Below are 21846 nucleotides of genomic sequence, written 5' to 3'. Positions count from 1 at the left end.
TTAATAACACTCTTCTTTAAACTGTGAAGGTAGAAAAAATTAAGCCATCCAAAAGATTATATGGTAGCTTCAAGCAACCATTAAGCACTGTGCTGACCTGGTGGTAGAGGTTGTTCATCAATTTTTTGTATTGTAACTAGGACTTGCACTTAACTAATGGTGCTAGCTAGTTTTTTATGCATCAAACGCATTAGCTGGCAGCAAGCTGAAGCATTGCTTAGTCTTTTAAGCAGTCTTAATATTTTCAGACCCCCACCTGGTGAGTTGACAAGAATGTTTTCTTAGTATTTGAGAGCAGTGAGTACATGTGACAAGGAAATTGCTATTTATAAAATTTATATCACTGTTCTCCTGCTGGATTTACAGACAATGAAGGAAATGGATTAGACAAAAAGAACAATACAGCTTACTTCACAAGTTTCTTGCAGTTGCTTAAAAATTCCAGACAGTGTGCTTCACTTCAGAGCAACACATAATGTAAATTGGACTTATTCCCCTGAAATCTGGCTCCTAGTCTCATTTTAGTTACATTTAGTTACACTCCTAGGTTGATTTAGACTGAATTAGGTGAAACTGAAAAGGTAAAAAAAAAAGCCAACTGGACAAAATGAGGGTACAGCAGTATAAAAGTGATTGTAGCAGAAATGGATCCAACTTTTTTTTGTTTTAGTTTTGTAGACACACACAAGAGAGACTGACTGATGGTTGTGAGTTTCATATTCATAATGTGATACAGAACTTTTTGTTTCTGCATTGCTTACTCGCATGCAATGAAAAGTGAAAACAAACACTCATGTAACTATTTTTGTTTGCTGTATCTTAAGAAAGAAGATGGGATTTCATTTCTGAAATAAAAAAGAATCACAGTTGCACATACACAGAAAGGAGAAAACACAGTATTTAGTTTTATATTGGCAGTTTCCACAAAGACTAATTGAATATGAGATGAATTTGTCCTTTTGCTATTCTGTAACATCCTTGCAAGGCTTGTGTACTGGTGTTGGCTAATCTTGGCCATCTTGGCTAGATAGAAGACTTCCGTTTACTTAGAAATCCACTCAAAAGACTTTTAATATTTCCACTTGATTAAAATAGATGTTGCCAAATTAACTGTTAGTAAAAAGACAATTTATTAACTCTGGGCAATTTATTCTCTTCTGGGCAATGAAGCTCTCATATTTTGGATTGTATAAGAGGTAGCTTAGGGAATGAAACATTTTTAAGTGGTGTGACTGGGACAAGAATGAAATACTGCAGTGTTAAAAAGTCTTTGAACCTTAGGGTAAGACATGATGAGAAAGCCAAACTTTCTTGCATCTTACTAAAAAGAAGACTATAATGCTAAATCACAAAAGTCATAGTAGTTGCAATGGGTTTCTCTTAAGAAAAATTGGAGGTATTCAACCCTGATGAAATACTATCTCACTGTGGCTTTCCTGGTGAAAACAATAATGTATTTATAACTGGTGTGTTTTACAAGCAGTATTAGATTATAAGATTCAATCTCTTTATAACAAGACCATCTCAAGGTTACATAAACTGTGCTGTATTTTGCCTTTGAGTAAAGAACTCTGATGTAAAATTCAGCTTTTCCTGTGTTCCTGTTTATCCCATTCACTGTTAAAGCAGCGCTGCTGCAAGTGAGAAGACTTCATTAAAACACATTTTTCATTCTGAGAATCTTGCTTGAGGTGTTTGAGAATCACAGACAGGGCTGGTGAACACCTTTAACTCTTTTTAGGTTCATGTATTCACTTCTTAAGATCACAACTTCAAGGTAGCATTTATTATAGAAGGGCTACAATCAGATATCCAGAAAAATATGGGGTGAGATCAAAGTAACTGTCATAAACTGACACGTTTTAGACAGATTTATCTTTCTGAAGTGTTTGGTAGCTTTCAGTTTCTCAAAGGTAACAGTACTTCATTGAAATTTAAAGAAAATATATTTAAGAAGAATGAAAATTTATTATTGGCCTAGGTTCTGTTAAGCAAGAGGAGAAAGGAAGCACATGTACCAGAGGCACATCAGAGTTACTCTCATGTGATAGTTAATGAAAAAAAAAAGATTCGGTAAGCCTTTATCACTTTAAATTGTATTACACTGTTCGTAGTGTTATCTTTTTCTGGGCAGTTCTAACATCTTTCCCCTTTAAGAAAACCTGTCTGGTACCAGGTATAATTTCTGTTCTGTGCTGTATTTAAAGGCCTTGTTTTGCACAGTATTTCTTGGCAAAGTATCAAAGAGCCAAACTAGACTGATGTGCTTTGCAACACATTGGCAAGATGCTTCACTAGGTAGCTAGATTGTGAAGGGGACTCTTGTTACATGCTCTGTGGCATCAGAGGCAGCAACAGCATTTGACTCTTCTTCCCTGTACAGGTTCTTTAATAAAATGGAATATATAGGCAAAATGTTAGACAAGATGTTGGATAATCTAGGAATTTTACTCTGGTGTCTGTTACTGAGTTTCTCAGACATCTTAGGCAAGCTGATGTTTAACCCAACTTCTGTCAAGTAGAGGGAATAATATTTACCTACTAAACTGACAGTATCCTGCAAAGGAGAATGAGCAGAAAATATTTATAAAAGCTGTTCAAGAGCAATGGGCTATCATAATTCTTACTTCTCTAAATTTAGTTGATTTTTTTTTTTTTTTAAGATTAATTCACACAAATATTTGTCCTCTTCTCCTGCACCAAACAAAGTGTGACCAGCAGGTCGAGAAAGGTGATTTTTTCCTCTCTACTCCACTTTCAGGAGACTCCACCTGCAGTGCTGCATCCAACTTTGGGGCCGCCTGCATAAGAAGGACGTGGACCTGTTGGAGTGAGTCCAAAGGAGGCCACAAAGATGAGTAGGGAGCTGGAGCACCTCTCTTAATGAACATGGGCTGAGTTAAGGTTGTTCAGCCTGGAGAAGGGAGGGCTCCAGGGAGACCTTATAAGCACCTTTCTTTAGGCCCACAAAGGGCCTAAAGGAAGTCAGAGAGAGGCTTTTTACAAGTGGACAAGGGGCAATGGCTTTAAACTGACAGAGGGCAGGTTTAGATAAGATATTAGGATGAAATTCTTTGTGAGGGTGGTGAGACACTGGAACTGGTTGCCCAAAGAAATTGCGGAAGCCTCATCCCTGTCAGAATGTTCAAGGCCAGGTTGAGCAACCTTATTTAGTGGAAGGCAGCCCAGTCCATGTCAGAGAGATTGGAACGAGATGATCTTTAGGGTCCCTTCCAACCCAAACCATTCTATCATTCTGTGATTCTGCTATTGAAACTGTACAGTTTCAAGAGAGTCTGAGAGAGTCATACTGCTGTGTATCACATGTATATTCATAAATTTTGTTCTGAGGCATTTTCAGTCTCAATTTATTAAAGAATGCAAATACACACAGTAAAAACCAAAGATGCATAATAGTGTATTAATAAATCATAAGAGAAATCATAAATGATGAATGCCACCATGAATTGTTAAAGAAGTACTTCTGTCAAACCACTGCATGGATTTAGAGTATGATTTCCTGGCTATCCTAGCACTGTATGAGAGCAAGTGTGGGGTAGGGTTATCATATGCTGGACCATGGCTCTTCTAGTGACTATTGAGCACATGGACATGGAAAACAACCAGAAAGCATGCCCGATGCATTCAAGAAGCACTGAACTCATTCCATGAGCGTATTGTGATTGTATGGACCAAATTCTATATGTAAATAATTCAGAAAATATTGGAACTTTTTCACTTCTGCTCAGAATTCACAATATATTTTTCCTGTATATTTTCAATCAGAGAGCAGGTAGGTGACTATTGTACACTTGCAAAACCAATATATAACATATTCACAATCTAGTTGACACCTTTCATCATGGACAGAACCACTGCACATCCAGAAAATTTGAACAAAGTACAGTGTTTACAGGTGACAAAATACCAAAAGAGGTACGTAGGCTTGGGGGAAACCCAATAGTTTTAAGATCATAAAATCATATGATACATCATAGATCATTGTAGAATCAAGATAGATGGATACTGAGTATATCTTTATGAAAAGTAGACGTGGAAGTTTGGTGGGTGCAAAGCTTAATAAATTAGATTTTCAGAAAGGTACTTTGCTATTTCTCATGAGCAAGTGGGCCTCATATGAACTGTATATTTAAATGATGTAGTTATACTCAGTACTAAATACTGCTGCTTTTGCAACTGATGAACTGAAGTGAAGCTTTTACTAACAAGGTTAGCTCTTGCATAGCACCTTTCATGTTAAGAGAATTTCATAAACATTTAATAAAGTTCAAGCTATAAATATAGTCCCAAAATACTTGGGGACTTTAAAATAAACATTTATCTCACCTATAAAACATCCTTGTAAAACTACAGAAGAGGCTACCAGTCCAAATACAATGTTGAAATATTTATTTATGGGAAATACTACATGACATGAAAAAATATTATTTTGCCAGTATCTTGCTGGACTCAGTCCCATGTCAGATGTACAGCCCTGAGAGGTGAGTGGATAATCATTCCTGTGTCTTTAAGTCAGGAAAGCTGTAGGAAATCTAGAAACAAATCAGCTCTGTATATGCTAAGAGACTTGAATATCTTCATCATGTGATTGAAGAAACTTTAAAATTTCTGATTGTGTAAAGTGTATTCAGCACCAAGATATGAAATTCACATGAATATGTAAAAAAAGAAACAGAACCAGGATGATTATATTATGGGCATTATTGTAGAAATGAAAAATAAGGGAAGGAATTTGTAAAAACATTTGACTTTTCAGATCTTCTAATCCAAATACACTTCAAGATTGATTCAGAAAGCAAAAATCATCCATACTTGTTGTCGGATTGTAAAAGTGGAAGGTGACTACATTAATGGACTGTAAAGCATGTTCTGTTTACTCAAAGAACATAGACAAGTGGTAACATGAGAACATTCATATCCTTCTAATTTTTATAGGTGGTTTCTATTGATTATTAGGCTAGGTTAATCTCAATGACCTGTAAGTATTTTCACGAAACATGAAAAGCTATTTAGTTTAATATTTCTTTTTCCAGCAGGATTTTTAACTCTGAACAGGAGTTAAACAAGTTTGTTGTTGGTGACTAGGAAATCAAGGAAGGTATAATCTCCTAGGTGCAAGTAAAGCTAAGTTACTATTCCTGTTTACTCTTTAATACAGCTCATGATGCAGAATAAACACTGCCAGTCCAAGAGTACAGACTCTTCTTTTTAACTGGCAGTTTTGAACTAATTTTCAGATCTTTATCAATAAGGCCAATAAGCATTGAAAAGGAAAATCTTGGAAAATGAAATGAGAAACATTAATCAGACACAGAAGCTAAAGCCATATTTCTATAATAATTAACTCTTTTTGTCATGACCTTAGATCTGAATAACAGCGTGCTCAAAAAATGAGGCAGTGTTACTTCAGCTTTAAAATTATTTTAATAGATTTTGTAGAACTCTTTTCCCTGGATGTAACCTCTCCTGGTGCTATTTTCTCCTGTGTATTAGTTCTATTGAAGCTGCCAAGCTATAACTAGCAAGTACATCTCTTCCCTTTTCTTCTCTATTTGTACTGTTATCGTGAGACCTCTACAGAGGAGATCTCTGAATCTAAAAAGAATCAAAAATAAATATTACACGAATACTAGTGAACAAATGGAAATTAAACCAACATTGACTTTCTGATAGTAGGCATTACCTAATTCCCTGAAAGACTATAATAGACTCATATTTCAGTCATCTTGATGATTGTCTTCCTCATGCAGATATGAACAACTAACAAGATTACACCAGTACTGAAAGAAAGCTGAAGTGCTTTTGATTTAGTGCACCCTGCAAACACAGCATTACATACTGCTGCCATATATCAGCATTAAAAGGCATTTTTCCATGTAGAAAATATTTTTACATATCTTTCAAAGTACAGCTATTGAGGAACATCTTCTGAATGGGAACGTTAATACTTGTCTTCTTGTTTTATTCTTTTGTCTTTATTAAGTGCTTTAAAATAATGTGGTATGACTGTATACAATGCTGAATGCTAAAACATTCTCTATGAGACAGTTTGAAGTATAACAACGAGGTTTTATAACACAGTGTCTTAATGACCTCTGTATTTTTTAAGCAAATTTTTTGTTACAGAAAATTTACTGCCGTGTGAAAATATGATTTGTCCTTACCTGTCCTATATGTTTCCCATTTGGGACTTCACAGAGAAGAGGATATCAACTTCTTATTTAAACAATGGGCTCAATATTTCTTTGTTTTCAGGGTCAGAAACAGCACAATGCATTTTTTGTTGTTGTTGTTGTTGTTTTTTTTCTTTTTTTTTTTAGTTTTAGGTAGACATTGAAACAGAAATTTTGTTTTTAATGGCAGGACCTGAAAAAATCAAAGCTTATCTGACCATATTTTAAGCTTATTTGAGCATATTTTATTTTTTTTTTCCAGATGTCAGTCTGTCACTAGATGAAGCTTGTTTGAGAGCAATGGGACTTCCAGAGACTGCTGAGAGCCTTACAGGACTGAAGCCATGAAGTGCAAAACTTTTACAAAGTTTTCAAATAATTACATAAATCTATTCAGCTAAACATATTTACTTACAAAGTAACCCAAAATCTTCAAATGGTTAAGGAAATTTATGTATGTCCTGAAATTAAAGTAGTAGAACAGCCTTTTTCTCATATTTCTTCAGTAAAATTGTGCAGATTTCATGGAAATAGTATTTATTGGATATTACCATCAAATAAAACTACTTCACCAAACTTGACTATATGCAATAATTTAGAAAACTCACTATCTCTAATCTATAATTTTTTTCATGAATCAAGAAGCTAAAAAAGAGAAAGCATTTTTATATTTTCATTTTCCATTCATTATTTTCCATGAAAATATTAAGAAATGGTATACAGATTTTAAACCTCAGGAGCCTCTTCCTGCCAGTCAGTATATAATCACTTTCATATTTGTGGGTAATGCATCATCAGAGTAAAACTTAAAAGCATATAGATTTACTGACAGTGCTTTACTAAACCTTAAACCTCAAATTAGTGATATAAAGTTTATCAAAGAAGACATTAAAAACTGACTTTTTTTAGCAAATGTTAATGAAAGAATAGGTATTAAAAGTTGTGTAACCCTTTTCTTTAACACTCACTAAGCGGTGTTTTTTCAGAAGAGAGAAAATGTTATCCTTCAAAATTCTGGTGAATGCACTTCTGGCAACACTAAGATGCTAACAAACATTTATATGCATGATAATGAAACATCAAGGGTTACATTTTAATAAGGTCTTAGATTATTGTGTGGTTTTTGGTCACCTTAAAGATATTTTCTGTTATCTGTTCATGGCACGGCAACAAAACAAGTAGATTTTGTGCTTGATGTTATCTCATTTTCCTCACAATATCTATGAAAAAAGTATCTTTCATTATTATCCATTTAGACTGGTTTGGTAGCTGTCAAATATTTTGATGCAGATAAAGAAAAGCATAAAAGCTGTAAGAATTTCTGAAGTGCATGGAGTGAAAATGAAGCAGCTAAATCCATAGTATCATTCTATGATTACAGTACCTACTGACATAATTGTCAGGAGTAAAGAAGAAAGGAAGAAAAGTTCCTTATGCATTCATTCATATTGAAGTTTAACCTTCAGTTTCATGGCAAATATTTTTTTCCATAGTAAGCAAAATAAGCAAACTTTAGTTTCTAGAAAATCCACATTGTGTAATTAGACCCCTTAGTGTTTAAAAACATGTGAACTGCAGTTGAAACTGCTTAGGTAGATGGGGAAAAGCTTAATTTAGAAATGTCCATCTCCCTTATGGCTCTCCGTGTTTGTGCCTATTGAGCATATTCCAACCCGATTCACTTAAACTAGACATTCAGTCTTATTGTTCTGCCCAGGTTTCTCTCTCAATATCACTTGTAGGAAAGTTTGGTGCATTACCCAAACTTCTATCAAATCTGGTCAGCAATATTTTAACCAAAAGCCATTTGGCAAAGGTAGATGGAACAGATTGCACACACATGTACACACAATGTGGTGATACAAATTAAATTTCATTAGCAAAATCAACCTATAAAAACATGATCCAGATTTCTAGGGCCATTCGTTCAATTCTTACTGGTTCGGCAGAGAAAAAGAGTGGAGTTGTGACCATAGAGAACAGGCAGACAGACTTGCCTGACCTCAGCCAGTAGCTGGATCTAACATTAGACACTTTTTTATGATCTAAAAACATATTTTGGTTTTGAGGAATTGTGGCAAGATGGTACGACCTTCATGGTGATTCTGCATTACCTACTCTTGTACTCTAACAAAACAAAAATAGCACAGAATCAGTGAGACAAAACTAACTCCTTGGGAACTCTGCGTTGTCTGCGTTATGTGAGATGTAGCTCACGCTTAGGAGACAACAGGATGTTTTATTTAAGGATTTAATCAGAGTCATGGTTCTGGCTGGGAGAGACTTAATTTTCTTCTTAGTAACTGGCACAGTGCTCTGTTTTGGATTTAGTATGAGGATAATGCTGACAATACGCAGACGTATTGGTTGCTAAGTGGTGCTCACCCTAAGTCATGGACTTTTCAGTTTCCCAGGCTCTGCTAATGAGTAGGAGCACAGAAAGCTGCAAGGGAGCATGGCCAGGAGAGCTGACATAATCTGGACAAAGGGATATTCCATAGCATAGAATGTCACGTCCACTATATAAACTGAGGGGTGTTATTAGAAAGAGGGAGTGATCACGGCTCAGGAACAGGCTTGGCATCAGTCAGCAAGCAATTGTATTGTAAAATACTCATTTTTCTTGGGTCTTCTCTCTCTCTCTTTTCCTCATTTTCTCTCCCTCTACCTCTCCTTTTAATTACAATTGCTATTAGTATCACTGTTATTATTACTATTATATTATTTTATTTTGTTTCAGTTATGAAGCTGTTCTTATCTTGCCCTACAAGTTTTACTTTTTTTTTCTCCTGATTCTCCCTGCCATCCCACTGAGAGGACAGGAAGGAACTGAGCAAGCTGCTGTATAGTACTTAGTTGCCAGCTGGGGTTGAATCGTGACAACCAGAGAGACATGGAAATCTTTTTGGTAGTATTGCAGGCATCAAAAGCTCACTCCAGTGGAAAAATGCCTAGGATAGAAGCCTGTAAGCTTTAATGTTCTTAATGTTCATAGTTTTCTAGATATATTGACTAGTTTTTCACACTGTGTAAACTGCAGTTTCCTTTGCTTACTTGATATCGTAGATGTAAGGAAGAGAGAAAATAGACAACATAATGTATCTGGAAATTACTATCCTATACAAAACTTATTTTTTAATCTTTGTTTGAAAACCTGGAAGGAGGCTGCAGTCTGCGTCCTCTCCTAACAAAATTCATCAAAATAAATGAGCTAGCCTCTGAAAGTTCTGCAGAATGACCATGAGCCACAGGAAGTTTTTGCTCACTTCCAAACCCAGCACCTAACAGCATTTGAGACTAAGCTGCAGCAAAAGATGCCACTCTCCTTTGGTTTTAGTTTTTCATTCTTAACCCATCTACAAACCCAGTGAAACTAAACTTTTCTGAATAGAAAAAATTGGTAGAGATGAGAGCCCATACCACATAGGAGTTCTTTTATTTCAAAAGAAAGTAGATTTCTGCGTAATTAGTAGGATTCATTTAGAAAGTGGAACATTTTCAAAGATGGATACTGAGATTAGGAAAAAATGCAAAGCTGTGAAAAGAAGAACCTTTCTTCCCATTTAATAAACATTCTTCACTTATTATTATTAGTAGTATACTCAACAGGCTGTCTGAAGCAGAACATACCTTCTTATGCCAGCTTCTAAGATATTAAATGAGGAGTAGTTACAGCAATTTCCATAATTAAAAAGATACTGCCTTAATGTAAAACTGGCAACTCTTTAAATAAAAAAACTTATGCCTGAAAATACACCCAAAGTACCTTAAAGACAATTTCACCATGTGCTACAGCAAAAGATTTATTGAACTGTTAAGGAAAACCAGACTTATCTAAGATAAATCTAATACAAGTCCACCCTGATATCAAGAAGAAGAAGAAACTCTCAGCTTTCTATGTACTATAAATATCAACTAAATAATCATACAATTTAGGTATTTTATTACAGATAGATTTTTATTTTATAGTGTATTTCTGCACTTTAGATGGCCTGAACTAGCCACTTTTAGTAAATACCTCCTAGGATTTTTTTTTGTGCCATGTTCATTAATTTTGTGTTCAGTAACACCCATGCCACCTATAAAGCTCAATAAATGCTTTGAAAATACATGTCCCCACACTTATTAACACTCTCTGTCATAAACAAAGTATTTGGAATTCAATGACCCCTTGGATTTTGATTCATACATCTGGTTCCTGATTTTTCCTTTACTGTGATTTTATTGTTATTTCAAAACAATTTATGGAGTGTTCCTCCTATTTTTTTTTCCAAAGCTTTATCTCTAAACTATTCTAGGTTTGCCCTTCTCTATTGATCCCATTACCAGTTACAAGCTGAAAGTGTCATCCAAGTTCTAACATGTGACAGGTAATAGATAAGGACAATGACCTTCTCATTTATCTTATTAATTTTGAGGGCATTCAGAATTCATCAAACAACACACTATGCTGATTGGGGTTAATGGTCTTTGCTATTTCTTGCTATTTCTTACTATTTCTGCTACTATGAAAAAAATCTTAAATCCTATCAAACACTAACCAGAAAATATTTTCCTCACTTGCCAACACATCAAAACCAACCAATTCACGTGCTTTTCTCCTCTCCCCTGCCCAAGTCAAAAGAAAATAGCCTTGCAGCTATTTCTCTTTCATATGCTTAAGGCCACCTTAATTGTTAGAAGATAACTGCTTTATAGTCGCCCCCATACTACAGGAACTTTTTGCTCTTTAAAATTTAGTTTATTCATTAATGTCTCTCATTAGCGATGTGTGGGAACGTACAAATTTCCTTGCAAACGTTCATCTTTCAAATTACCCACCAGTTTCTCAGTTTGTGTATTCATTAGTATTACATTAAAAGGTAAAAGATTATTAAATTGTTAGCTGAACATACTTGCCTTTTTTGTCTGATGAAAATGACTCTTAATAGTTGTGAATATATAATTTCAGGTAAATGCTAAACATTGGTTGTCCAGCTTATGGCATTTTGTGGCTGAATCCAACATTGGTACTAGAGTATGTACATGTGAGGTGCCTGGCACTAGAACTGAGTTCAGAATCCAAACCATTTGAGGGTAGGGGCACTAGACAGGGAGGAAGGGAGTCTTGAGTCTGAGTCCATGGTGCCCAGGGTTATATCTGTGGATTTTTTAACAGATGATCATTTATGTAAGATAAGTAACATTCAAAACACTCTGGAATTACAACCAGGACCACCCCTTTCTAAATGATTGTCCTAAATGTTAGATACACAAGCAGTGGTCTTGAAAAAGGGCAGCTCTTTTGACCCATGACATCCTGAACTTTTTGACCTCTTCCTTCCGTCTTTCCACATGCCAGCTGATATTGCTGTCTATCGCTGGCTGATTTTCTCTGAGAAAACATATCCTTATGCTGACCTAAACATAGGAACTGTTTCCTGAGTTAACATGGTAACCACCCGACTCTGATGTAACTTTGAAGTTGTGCTGTTTTGCGTAGGAGGTTGGGCTAGATGGCCTCTAGAGGTCTCTTTCACATTATATTTTTGCATGGTTCTGAGGTTACTTGAAAGAGGGACTGTGACTTCTTTTGTAGCTGTTTTAAGGCAACTGTAACTGTATGTGGGAAAGGTATTATTTCAGACTGTGCATATCAAATGGATCAGAGGATTCTCACAGTTCTCTGGATCTCGGTGGGGCTTGGCTTTCGCAGTCCATGGTGAGACTGTTCTGGTAGGTGTCAAAACTGTTGGTTTCAGCAGAGTAACCTACCAAGTTTAGAAATTTCCAAGGTCAATCCACCAGGAAGTGGGAATTTGGGGGTTTATAGCTCTACTCTAGAGAAATGAGACTTATCCAAATGCTGCCGACACCTTGGTTTCAATCAGCTTTACTTGCATTATAGGGCATCAGTTCTTACACTCTCAACACTTTTAACAAATTATTTGCAGAACAAATTACAAGGCAGTCTGAAAGCCTGTGTCTGCCTGTTTCCCCCCACTTATTAGCATCAAAAGAGGAATGTTGCTTTGGTTAATGATCTATTATTAACAAGAGTCATATGCTTCATTCCATGTTAGCATCAAGGCAGTAACAACAAAGAGATCACACAAAACATTGATTACTCAAAAGTGTAATTCGTAGAAGATACTGGATACTTTTTCCCAACTCAGCAAAATCAGGTAATCCATTTTTCAGAAGAGTAGATCTTGGGGGAAGGACATGGACTAATTAAGGATGCATCCAGGTTACATGCTTCAAAGCAGCTGGGCTTTCCGACTGCTCCATTTCTACCATATGTTGTGAAATCTTCTCAAAACACTGCAGCAGTTCAGATGCCTTAGCCATTCAGCTGTCACAAAAAGAAGAGACTCTACTCTAAGGAAGGAATATTTTATCTTTCACAGTTGTTGTGAAACTTATTACTTGGTGCAACAGAAGTAATTACAATGAAAATGCTATGTTTTCTTCTGAAACTGAACAAAACAGTGGGCTCTGTTTTCTGCTTCCCTGCACTTTGTATAGCTACTTGCTCTGGTGCAAAAGGTACTACTCTCCAGTTTTGGTGACACTTTGCACAGGTTTAAATAGGTACCATGAGACCAGGGTATTTTTATTAGTTTTACCATGATTTCTCTGTTTTTCTTCTTTTCACACACAGTGTGCCACAACTTCTAAATGACAATGAAACTAAACACATTTATACTATTTCTATATTACATCTATATTAATTACAAAGTCTAATTATATAATGACAATTAAAGATGAAATTTTATTGCATTAGGCTGCTAAGTATTATTGTAGAGAAAAGGAATAATTCCTGAATAAACTGTTAATTGACAAATAATAGGAAAAAGAAGACTGTCACTATAGAGGAAATTTGAACTTTCCATACAATAACAAGGAAATGTTGGCTCTGCTTACCCTCCAATTTCATTATTATATGCAATGCCTTACTGTGTAATTGGAAGACATTAAAATTGTTTTCCCTTAATTCAGAATTTTCTGCTTCATGTCAGCTTGTGTTCCAAAATGAACAGCCTTGAAATGTTGTGTGTGTGTGAGTTATTGCATGATGTAAACAGTGCAGTGTGTCAGCTGAATCAGACTGCTGAAAACGTATAGATCAATAACTGAGTTTATTTTTAGGTCTTATGTTGCCCCTCTCTGTTCTCAATGCTGCTAGTCATCTTTCAGCCTGAAAACCTGAAGGTCAGTTTGAAGTCATGATCATACAATAGTTCTTTTTATATCAACAGCTTTATTGGCCTTGTGGGGATACTGCTACTTATTTCTTAATCTTTTGGGGAACTGAATGGAGTGTGGCCAGATTACAAAAACATGCAGTGACACTGCAAGGTCTATCGCTTCATATGTGACCCCCCCCACACCCTCCCTTCACTGACAGCTCTATTTTCAGAAGATTTGTGGGTGTTCAGCATGTCTGCAAAACAGATCATACTCTTCTGTGTATCCTGTCAAGGTACATATTATTTCATCAGCCATATGACCAGTTTGGGTATATATATTTCCTCCAGGTGGATAGATAATGAAAGTGTTTTGAACAGTATTATTTGCAAGAAGTTTAAAGATCAGAGAGTTTTACCTTCCTGTAATTCAGTTATTGAGACAAATCGTAAACAACAGATACATATTAAGTCTTTCAACCACATGCTATATCCCATCAGACTGATGAATTTCAAGGGGATGAATAAATCTCTGGACACTAGTGATCCAGAGAAACAAAACAGTTTTTCTTAAACAACACAGTAAAGAGACCAGTAATTTACCCTTTTATTAACTGGGACAGTTATTGTTTGTTGACAGTGTTAGATTATAGGTATTCAGGAATTCTCTCTTTTCTTTAAAAACAAGCATAGATACTGACTACACTAGTCTTCATGCTGCTCACAACTTTAGAGCCATATATCAGTGGGAACTGGATGTGTAAGAAGCTTTGCAATAAATCAGTATTCAAACAAAAGATAAAATCAGTTACTGTTGTGCTTTTGCACACTGCAATTTTAAGGCCAGACGTCACCTTTATGAATTCATAAAAAATGCTAAGGGACAGATGTCAAATTTTTGCCCTACTCCTTTCTTTAATAAAAGTCTACTTTTTGTGCCTCTAGGAAGACTTGTCTCTTTCTAACAATCAGTGCCAGGACCCTGACTGAACCTGTCAGTGCAGAAGAGTGCAGAAATCGGACTGCACCCCTGAACAGACTGTCAAAAAAAAAAAAAAAAAAAGAGTAATGGAAAAAAGTAAAGTGAGACTCCTCTAGAAGAGAGTGAGTTTAGCACATCTGGAAATTATGATGAGAAACATTAAGAATCCAAAATTTTTAGTAAAGTGGAATGGAAATGTAAATTTAATTTAGTGACAAATATATGCAGTGGAATATAACAATGCCAACTTATCCATAAGAAGCTACTACTGGGCTATTTCTCTGAGTAAAAGTCAATGTTATGGAGAAACAGGCATCCATTATACAAGGAGTTTTGATCAGTGAAGCCCCAAGTGAAAAACCAGGCAAAGCGATCAGAGAATCTACTTATTCAGGACCATCACATGTGCAGCACTTCATTGCAAGCTATATTTTAAGGTAATTTTCATCTCTCCATAATGTCCTGGGCATTCTTGCTTAGTAAGACAGTATTGAAAGGTTCTTTGCAGTAGAATTTATAACACAGCTCTTCTTGAAGAGATTCATTTATTTGTATTATTTAAAAGATAAGATGTTATGGATTTTATGTATCTATTTATTAAATTCTGTACTGAAATCTTATTTTCTCCACCTGAATTTCAAAGTTTATATTTTTCACTCAAAGTATAAACCACTGTCCCACAACATCTTCTTTTCCTTCTCAAATTATTTTCTAAACTTTATTTTTCTGTCTTCTACTAATTTATTCCACTAAAATATTTCTACTAAATTATTTCACTCCTCTTTCAGTGCTTTCTTAAAGTGCATAACTTCCTCTAAACACAGTGGCCATGACTCTTTTATTTACCTTTTTCAATATTCTTCCTCTACCCTTTGAAGATAGCTATGTGTTATCCCTTCCTTCCTTTTTCACTGTCTTCATGACCTGAATTACCTCTTCAGCTTGTGGATGTTATAGAAGTCATACAGGTGTTATCTCTGGAAAGAACTTGTTATATCTTGTGATACTGATACTTGGTTTGATATTATTGATGCATGAGAGAGAATTCAGAGTGCAGTGATCCAACAGGGAAGCTCTCTGATATCTTACTATGGTGCATAATAGAATCCATGTCCCTGTATTTTGAGTAGCACAGTGAGGAGCCACCATAGTGAAAATGTCAGGTTATAACAGCAGGACCAAATTTCTCAGCAAGACTGAGGAAAGGGAGAAAGATAATAAGGATTACAAAGGGAGAGATGGACAGATGTATGTTTGAATGGTGCAATATACATCTGGAAGTAGCCTTCCTTGTCATCAAATCCTGCAAACCCAGAAGCGTACATGTTATCTATCCCATTACGACATTTTTTCAGTCTCTTTTTAACAACATTTAGAATTCCTGTCCTAACTTCTTTTATTAGAGGATTGTTTCAGAATGTCACGACTGATCAAGGGTGATCTTTAAACTTACCATGGCCATTTTATACTCATGAGCATATCCCTATCTCATCTAACGCTTCTACCATATTCTATCTCAACACTATACTCAAACCTTCCAAACCCACTTTTGCACTATTCTGCAGATACAAAATGGATCTCTGGCCTATGAAAAGATTTGCAAAGAAATTTATAGGCAGACATGCAGTGGAACCTTCAAAGTGCTGACTCTTATGAAACATACTGAAATCACTGGGATTAGAAACATAAACAGGGCTAAAACTAGCCACTTTAATTTTCTAACTGTCTATTTCTAATCTAATTCTTGAATAACTAGTTAACTAGATCTTTTACCGGTGTAATATTATAGACCGACATTTATTTATATCTCCTAGGAGTTTCTCTCTGTACCTAACTCTAGAGTTTAGGATGCAGCAGTAACTAAAAACTTTGATAAGTGAATGTAATAAGAGAAAAAGCACCAGCTGCAGGGAATTATTTCCAATTATAATGAGTGATATGTCATCAAACTTTGCTATGCAAATTGTGCTCTGCAAATCGGTTGAGATCATTCTAGAAAAGGACATAAACCAATGTCAAATTAAATTGGAAGGCTTTTGCAAAGTATAAAGATTTTATAGAGCACTTCAAATTTAATTTTGTGTTTAGTTGCTATCAATTTTCCTGGAAAGTTTAGCTGATCCAAGCCATTTCCATGGGATTTTTCATAATATCTAAATTATTTGGAGAATAAGCACATATTTTTTTAAAAAATTCCTGCCTCACCCCCCATAACAGTGTCACTAGTACACAGAAACTCAGCACCCTGGCACTAATTAGCCAGTCAGAATTTAAAAAAAAATGAATAAAAAAAATGTAGCTTGCCTCACGCTTACATAACTCATAAAAACTGGTAATTTTTATATAACCTGACTATTTTGCTATATTAGCTGTGAAAAGATTTCTATGTATAACTACTATGAATAATTTAAAACATGTCAAAATGGATCCAGAAGAGATTAAATCTTTCACAATTGACCAGAGAAGAAAGGACAATGGTTGCAGATTCAAGTTAGCTATCAACAACTAAATATACGAAAGATAAAAATACAATTACTTTTTAGGTACTAACTGATCTCAAAATAGAACTGATAGAACCTTTATTTCTCTTTGAGGGTGTACAATACATTTCTTTATATATCTGTCAAAGGGAGTAGGAGAATGGACAATATCTGGCACAGCACCAATGTAGAGAAGCTGCAGTCTGGTCTATAGAAGGCAGGTCTGCAGTTAGGGACTAGTTTAGAGGTGGACTTCTCAGTGCTGGGTTAATGGTCGGACTAGAGGCTCTTAAAGGTCTTTTCCAACCTAAACAATTCTATCATTCTATGATTCTAAGTAAAAAGCTACTCTTGGTAATAGATATTCTTATGGAATATCTATTGGCATTCTGATACAAAGCACTTCTAACCCCTGTCAGTGTATGGACATTTAAGGGCCGACTCTGTGCTTACTAACATTGTAAAAGTTATTTTGGATACTATCGTCTCTTGATTTTTTCCCAGTATGTTGCACATTGGTAGCCTGTCCTAGTCAATCTCCAAATGAGACTATAACACAAATGTAATAATTATACTGAATTTAGCTGAAAAATTCTGTTTACTTCAGAGGGCACTGAAGTCAAACACTATTTGTCTTAAAGTGAAGGAGTATGCTATCTTGAATTATTTTCAGCTTTGTTTCAATTTTTTTTTGCTTTTCATTTTGACGGCCTTTTTGATGTCAAAAAAATGTTTGGAAAAGACATCCACAAGAAAAAGCATTATGAAAAGCCAAAGAACTAGATGATAAATTGCAAGATGTAATTATGACGCTTAGACCAGTGGCACAATCACTTACCATTTTTTATCATGTTGTGCCTTACACTAATCAGCAATTCATAATGCTGAGAAAAATTAAGAATGAAACTAAAATTTATGAATGACAGTAATCACTGAAATTAATGGAATTATTTGGGGCACTTGGTGTATACCATGCTTTCTTTTCCATTAAAAAATAGAGACCTGAAAAGTTTTGTTTCTTAGCAGTATCATCTAATTCTGTAAACTACCTTGTGCAAGCAAATTGAAGGTAAATTAATTAATGGCTCATAGCCTTCAAATTATCTTGGAGATAGTCAAATCATTCATGGAAAGAGTAACAATCTATTGAATAAATTGATAATGAGCTCCACAAAATTGAAAATGAACTAAAATAATGTGTATTACCTTACCTGGGTAACTTTCTCTGTTACGTTGTGCGTTCGATCTTTCACCTTAGGTGCAATAATTGCTTTCTCTGAAGAAGGAGGAGATGAAGATTTTTTTTCACTTTTGATATCTGAAAAGTTCAGTGTGAGTTGAGGAATTTTGTTGATTGTACTGTATTTGTTGAGATTTGAATCTGATGTGGATCCCAACAGACTGGACTTGATATGATTGAAAGGCCCTGAAAAATCAGAACACATATTTAGAATTTGATAAATGCAGTAAAATAAATTAACATTAATGTTTCAGTGTGGTATGTTAAGAGGGTAGTTAAAAATATTTTTTTTATTCTATTTGTTAATAGTAAAAAAGATCTACATTTTAAAAATAACTCTATTGCTAATGAAATTCTAATCTAGTACTGGCTATAAATATGACATTTCCTTCACATATAGCCCTCAATATTTTTTTATAAGGTACATGGATTGCAAAGTACCTGCATCTATCCTTACTTGTTTTCATGTTACTCAAAATGCTGATATGCTCTTACTGTAATTCTGACCGAATATAAGGACTATATTCTCATTTGTTTATAAGAGTGGAAATAGGACACATGATTATATAAGAGTGCCTGGAATTAGTAAAGGCTCTATTATCACATCTGTACATTGCTTGTGCTCACATGATAGTTCAAAGGAACTGGAAAATTGAGTGGACTCACCAAATAAGTTTCTTCAGTTGTCATTGCTAACAAAATGTTAAAAACTATAGGGATGCTTGTTTAGCATATTAATGGACTATATATAAACTCTATATGCTATTTTAGTGCATCATGGTAGATAAAAATTAAGGAGTTTGCATATTTTGTGAGACACATATCCTTTATCATTATTCTTTTCATATTGGACAGAATTATTTGTAACAGGAAGCAATATATCAGTATACTTCTTTTGTACTGTTGTCAGAAGGCTGGTCAGGAAGTCAAAAGTATTCATTGCAAATAAAATTTGCTTTTGAGAATAATACTGGAAAAAAGAACTATAAAGATGTTTAGACAGTGAGAGCTACATACAGTTAGGGATTTAAGAAAAAATCCAGGTCTTGTAGTCAGTAGCAATGTACCTAAAGTGTGGGATTGAAGGGCATTTCTCAGATCCACGTGAGAACCTTATTGCATCTTAATTCTATTATGGGTAACAATGTGATGCTTATCTCCTCTATTGCTTTTGAGGGTTTTTTTTGACTTCCTGTGAGGAAAACAAGAATATGTATGATGAATCAGGAACAGTCAATGGGATAGGATTAGGCCTATGGGGTAATTTGCAAAGTCAACAGTGGAACAGTTGATTTGTATTTGCAATGTGTGAATGAATGAAATTCGAAGCAACTAGCTGCCTGGAGATAGCTGGGGGAAAATGCTTCAGGCTGTGCTGATTTCTGGTTTTTTTTGGTAAAATTCTTTAACTAAGGGCTGTTTTTTCATCACATCTGGCTTTGAGCTCTTGCTGAAGAATCAGATTTCGAGGTTTTTTCTAGCTTTCACATCATCTGTATGACTATTAAAAAGTAGTGTTTAAAATATATCAGGGCTCACAGTCTTCTCAAAAATCCATGAGGTGACTAATCTGGCTGGCATGTGGTACATATATATGGTCAGACTGCAAATTTTCAGCTCTACTTTTCTATTATAGCAGTAATTTCTGAGTATTTAGTAGGTTTAGACATAAGCAGGGTATCAAGTTGGAGTCATTTGTCAGATGAACAAGATTCTTGGTACCTTAGGAATTCTAAAGGTAAGAGGAAACTAAGATAGCTTAGGCAAATCCATGATAAGGTAGTAGATGAGATTTTATTTTATTAGTAACTTTATAGATGCCTAAATTGCATTGAACTTTTGTTTTGTGGGATTTAGATCTTTTATTGCTTCTATTCAAAAGGGGATTATTCTCCCCTTTCTACCTAATACTCATGCCCTAGAGCATGATATTAGACTTAAGTTCATTGCACATGAGAATAAAACCTTGCTTTTTTCCCCTCTCCTTCTTTTGCTTTAGAAAGTGGTGAAATGTATAATGCACCTTATTGATAATGTTAATTAATCGAAAGACTGTATTAGCTTAAGTACAGCCCAGACTGACAGCAATTGAGCTGATACTTGACAACGAGTGGAACGTTGCTATACTCTCATAGCAGCAGGAAGAAAAAGAGGGCCATAACAAATAACAATCACAATTGACACTAATTGGCACCCTGATTGACAATTTCAACAGAGGCCAAGAGTTGAATAAGCAGGGTGAATGACGTGCTTCTGCCTACCCTACAAAGGAGAATCTTTCAGGTTAAGTCTGAGCTCCACATTTTTATCGTAGAATTCCATTGTCCCTGCTTACACAGTGCATTGAGAAATGATTTCACTCTCCTGAGCTGCCAATCCATCATCTTTCACCAGCAGTAAATACATTTATAAAAGTTATTGTATAGAACAAAAACTGCATGTTTTTTCTCCCAAGACTTTGCCAACATACACATGAAGCAAATGCAATGATTTTGTAGTCCACAAATTGCTTTACAGAATCTAGGTCATGCACTGCATGCAGTTTAGAGAGATTATACCAGGTACATACACTTTTTGCATCATGCATGAAGTCACAAACCAGTTCTCCGACATGGCTACAAATATGACAATTAAACTGAACACTTTAGTATGTGTTCTCAGAAATGGAGGAAGTCACTTATGAATTATGTTAAAGTTGCTTCTAAAAGGCGTAGCTCAGTGCTGGTGAAAAGAAACAGTTTCGTAACTGCACTAAATATTATTTAAACATGGAATTGGCAATGAAGTTCATGCATGCACATTTTAATGCTACAGGAAGCTTGAAACCATACCCCCTGCCATCCAGGAACGTGAAACTAGTTTTAAAGAGACAAAAGAGGAATAAATGAAGATACTTCCACAAGGGTCCTGATTACCAATTATGTAATTTTTACAATAGTTAGCTGATAACTAAGCACCTTGTAACAACAGATTGTTTGGTAATGTCCCCATACTTCCTTTTCATCCAAGTAAAACCCCTGGTAGCTTCAATAGAAGTTTTGCCTGCTCAAAGACAATAGCACTGAGTTAAGTAACTATGATATGTTCTCCCTCCCTCCCTTCCTTTTTTGAACTCACACACAGTTAAGTCAAAGGGCCATTTAACTATGCCTTCACTTTTTTCAGTGATTGATAGTTAGTGCTTTGAGACAATAGTTATGGGAATAACTACATGTTTAACAAATATAATTTAAGTAATGCACCTGGTCCTAGAGAGGCTGGCATGAGAATGTTGCATTTGAACATTTCATACAGCAGGCAAAGTAACATGCTAAAAAGTGTGGCTGATTGAAACACTGGAAGGTACAGTCTAGATGTATACTTTACCTTTGACATTGCAACCATTGTCTGGTTTTCAGCATAATAAAAGTGAAGAAAAAAGAGAAAAAAAAGACAACTAAAATCTACACCAGAAAAGCAGAAAATATTGCTTCAGAGTGTGTACAGTTTGAATTCAAATATTGTTGCACCTCCTTGATTATATTACGTCGACTTTTAGTGAAGATGAAGTCACTTTGACAATTGAGAGATAATCGGTAAAAGTGTTGGGAGTAGATCATCAGGCAGTAGGACTGGCTTTAGCTAACTTGTCTTCACAATAACATGGTCAAATCGTTTCTCCATAAGTCTGGCAGTGGGTTGGAGGTCAGAAGTGCCAACCCAAGAGGAAGTAATTAGTCCCGAGTAATTAAGAGAAGCTGAGGCACCCACAGCAGTGATGCAGGCTGGCTTGGCTGCATAG

The 21846-nt window shown here is 35.3% G+C and overlaps 1 protein-coding gene across 5 annotated transcripts in view; it reads right to left on the bottom strand.

Moving 5' to 3' along the window:
* The window catches only part of KCNH7 (potassium voltage-gated channel subfamily H member 7), a 223054-nt gene that overhangs the window by 52752 nt on the left and 148456 nt on the right, over positions 1-21846 (bottom strand). For 4 of the 5 annotated variants that reach the window (XM_064661045.1, XM_064661044.1, XM_064661048.1 and 1 more), the window contains 2 exons: positions 20897-20920; positions 18037-18251 (listed from right to left, as the gene is read on the bottom strand). In XM_064661045.1, coding sequence (XP_064517115.1) covers positions 18037-18251; positions 20897-20920 — 239 coding nt within the window. The remainder of the gene's footprint in view (positions 1-18036; positions 18252-20896; positions 20921-21846) is intronic. The other variant, XM_064661046.1, reaches the window with a different exon arrangement.

This window comes from Pseudopipra pipra, chromosome 7, assembly GCF_036250125.1.
Source record: "Pseudopipra pipra isolate bDixPip1 chromosome 7, bDixPip1.hap1, whole genome shotgun sequence".
Classification (NCBI taxonomy): Eukaryota; Metazoa; Chordata; class Aves; order Passeriformes; family Pipridae; genus Pseudopipra; species Pseudopipra pipra.
The sequence above is the reverse complement of the archived record's forward strand: the minus strand, read 5'-3'. Positions and strand labels throughout refer to the sequence as shown.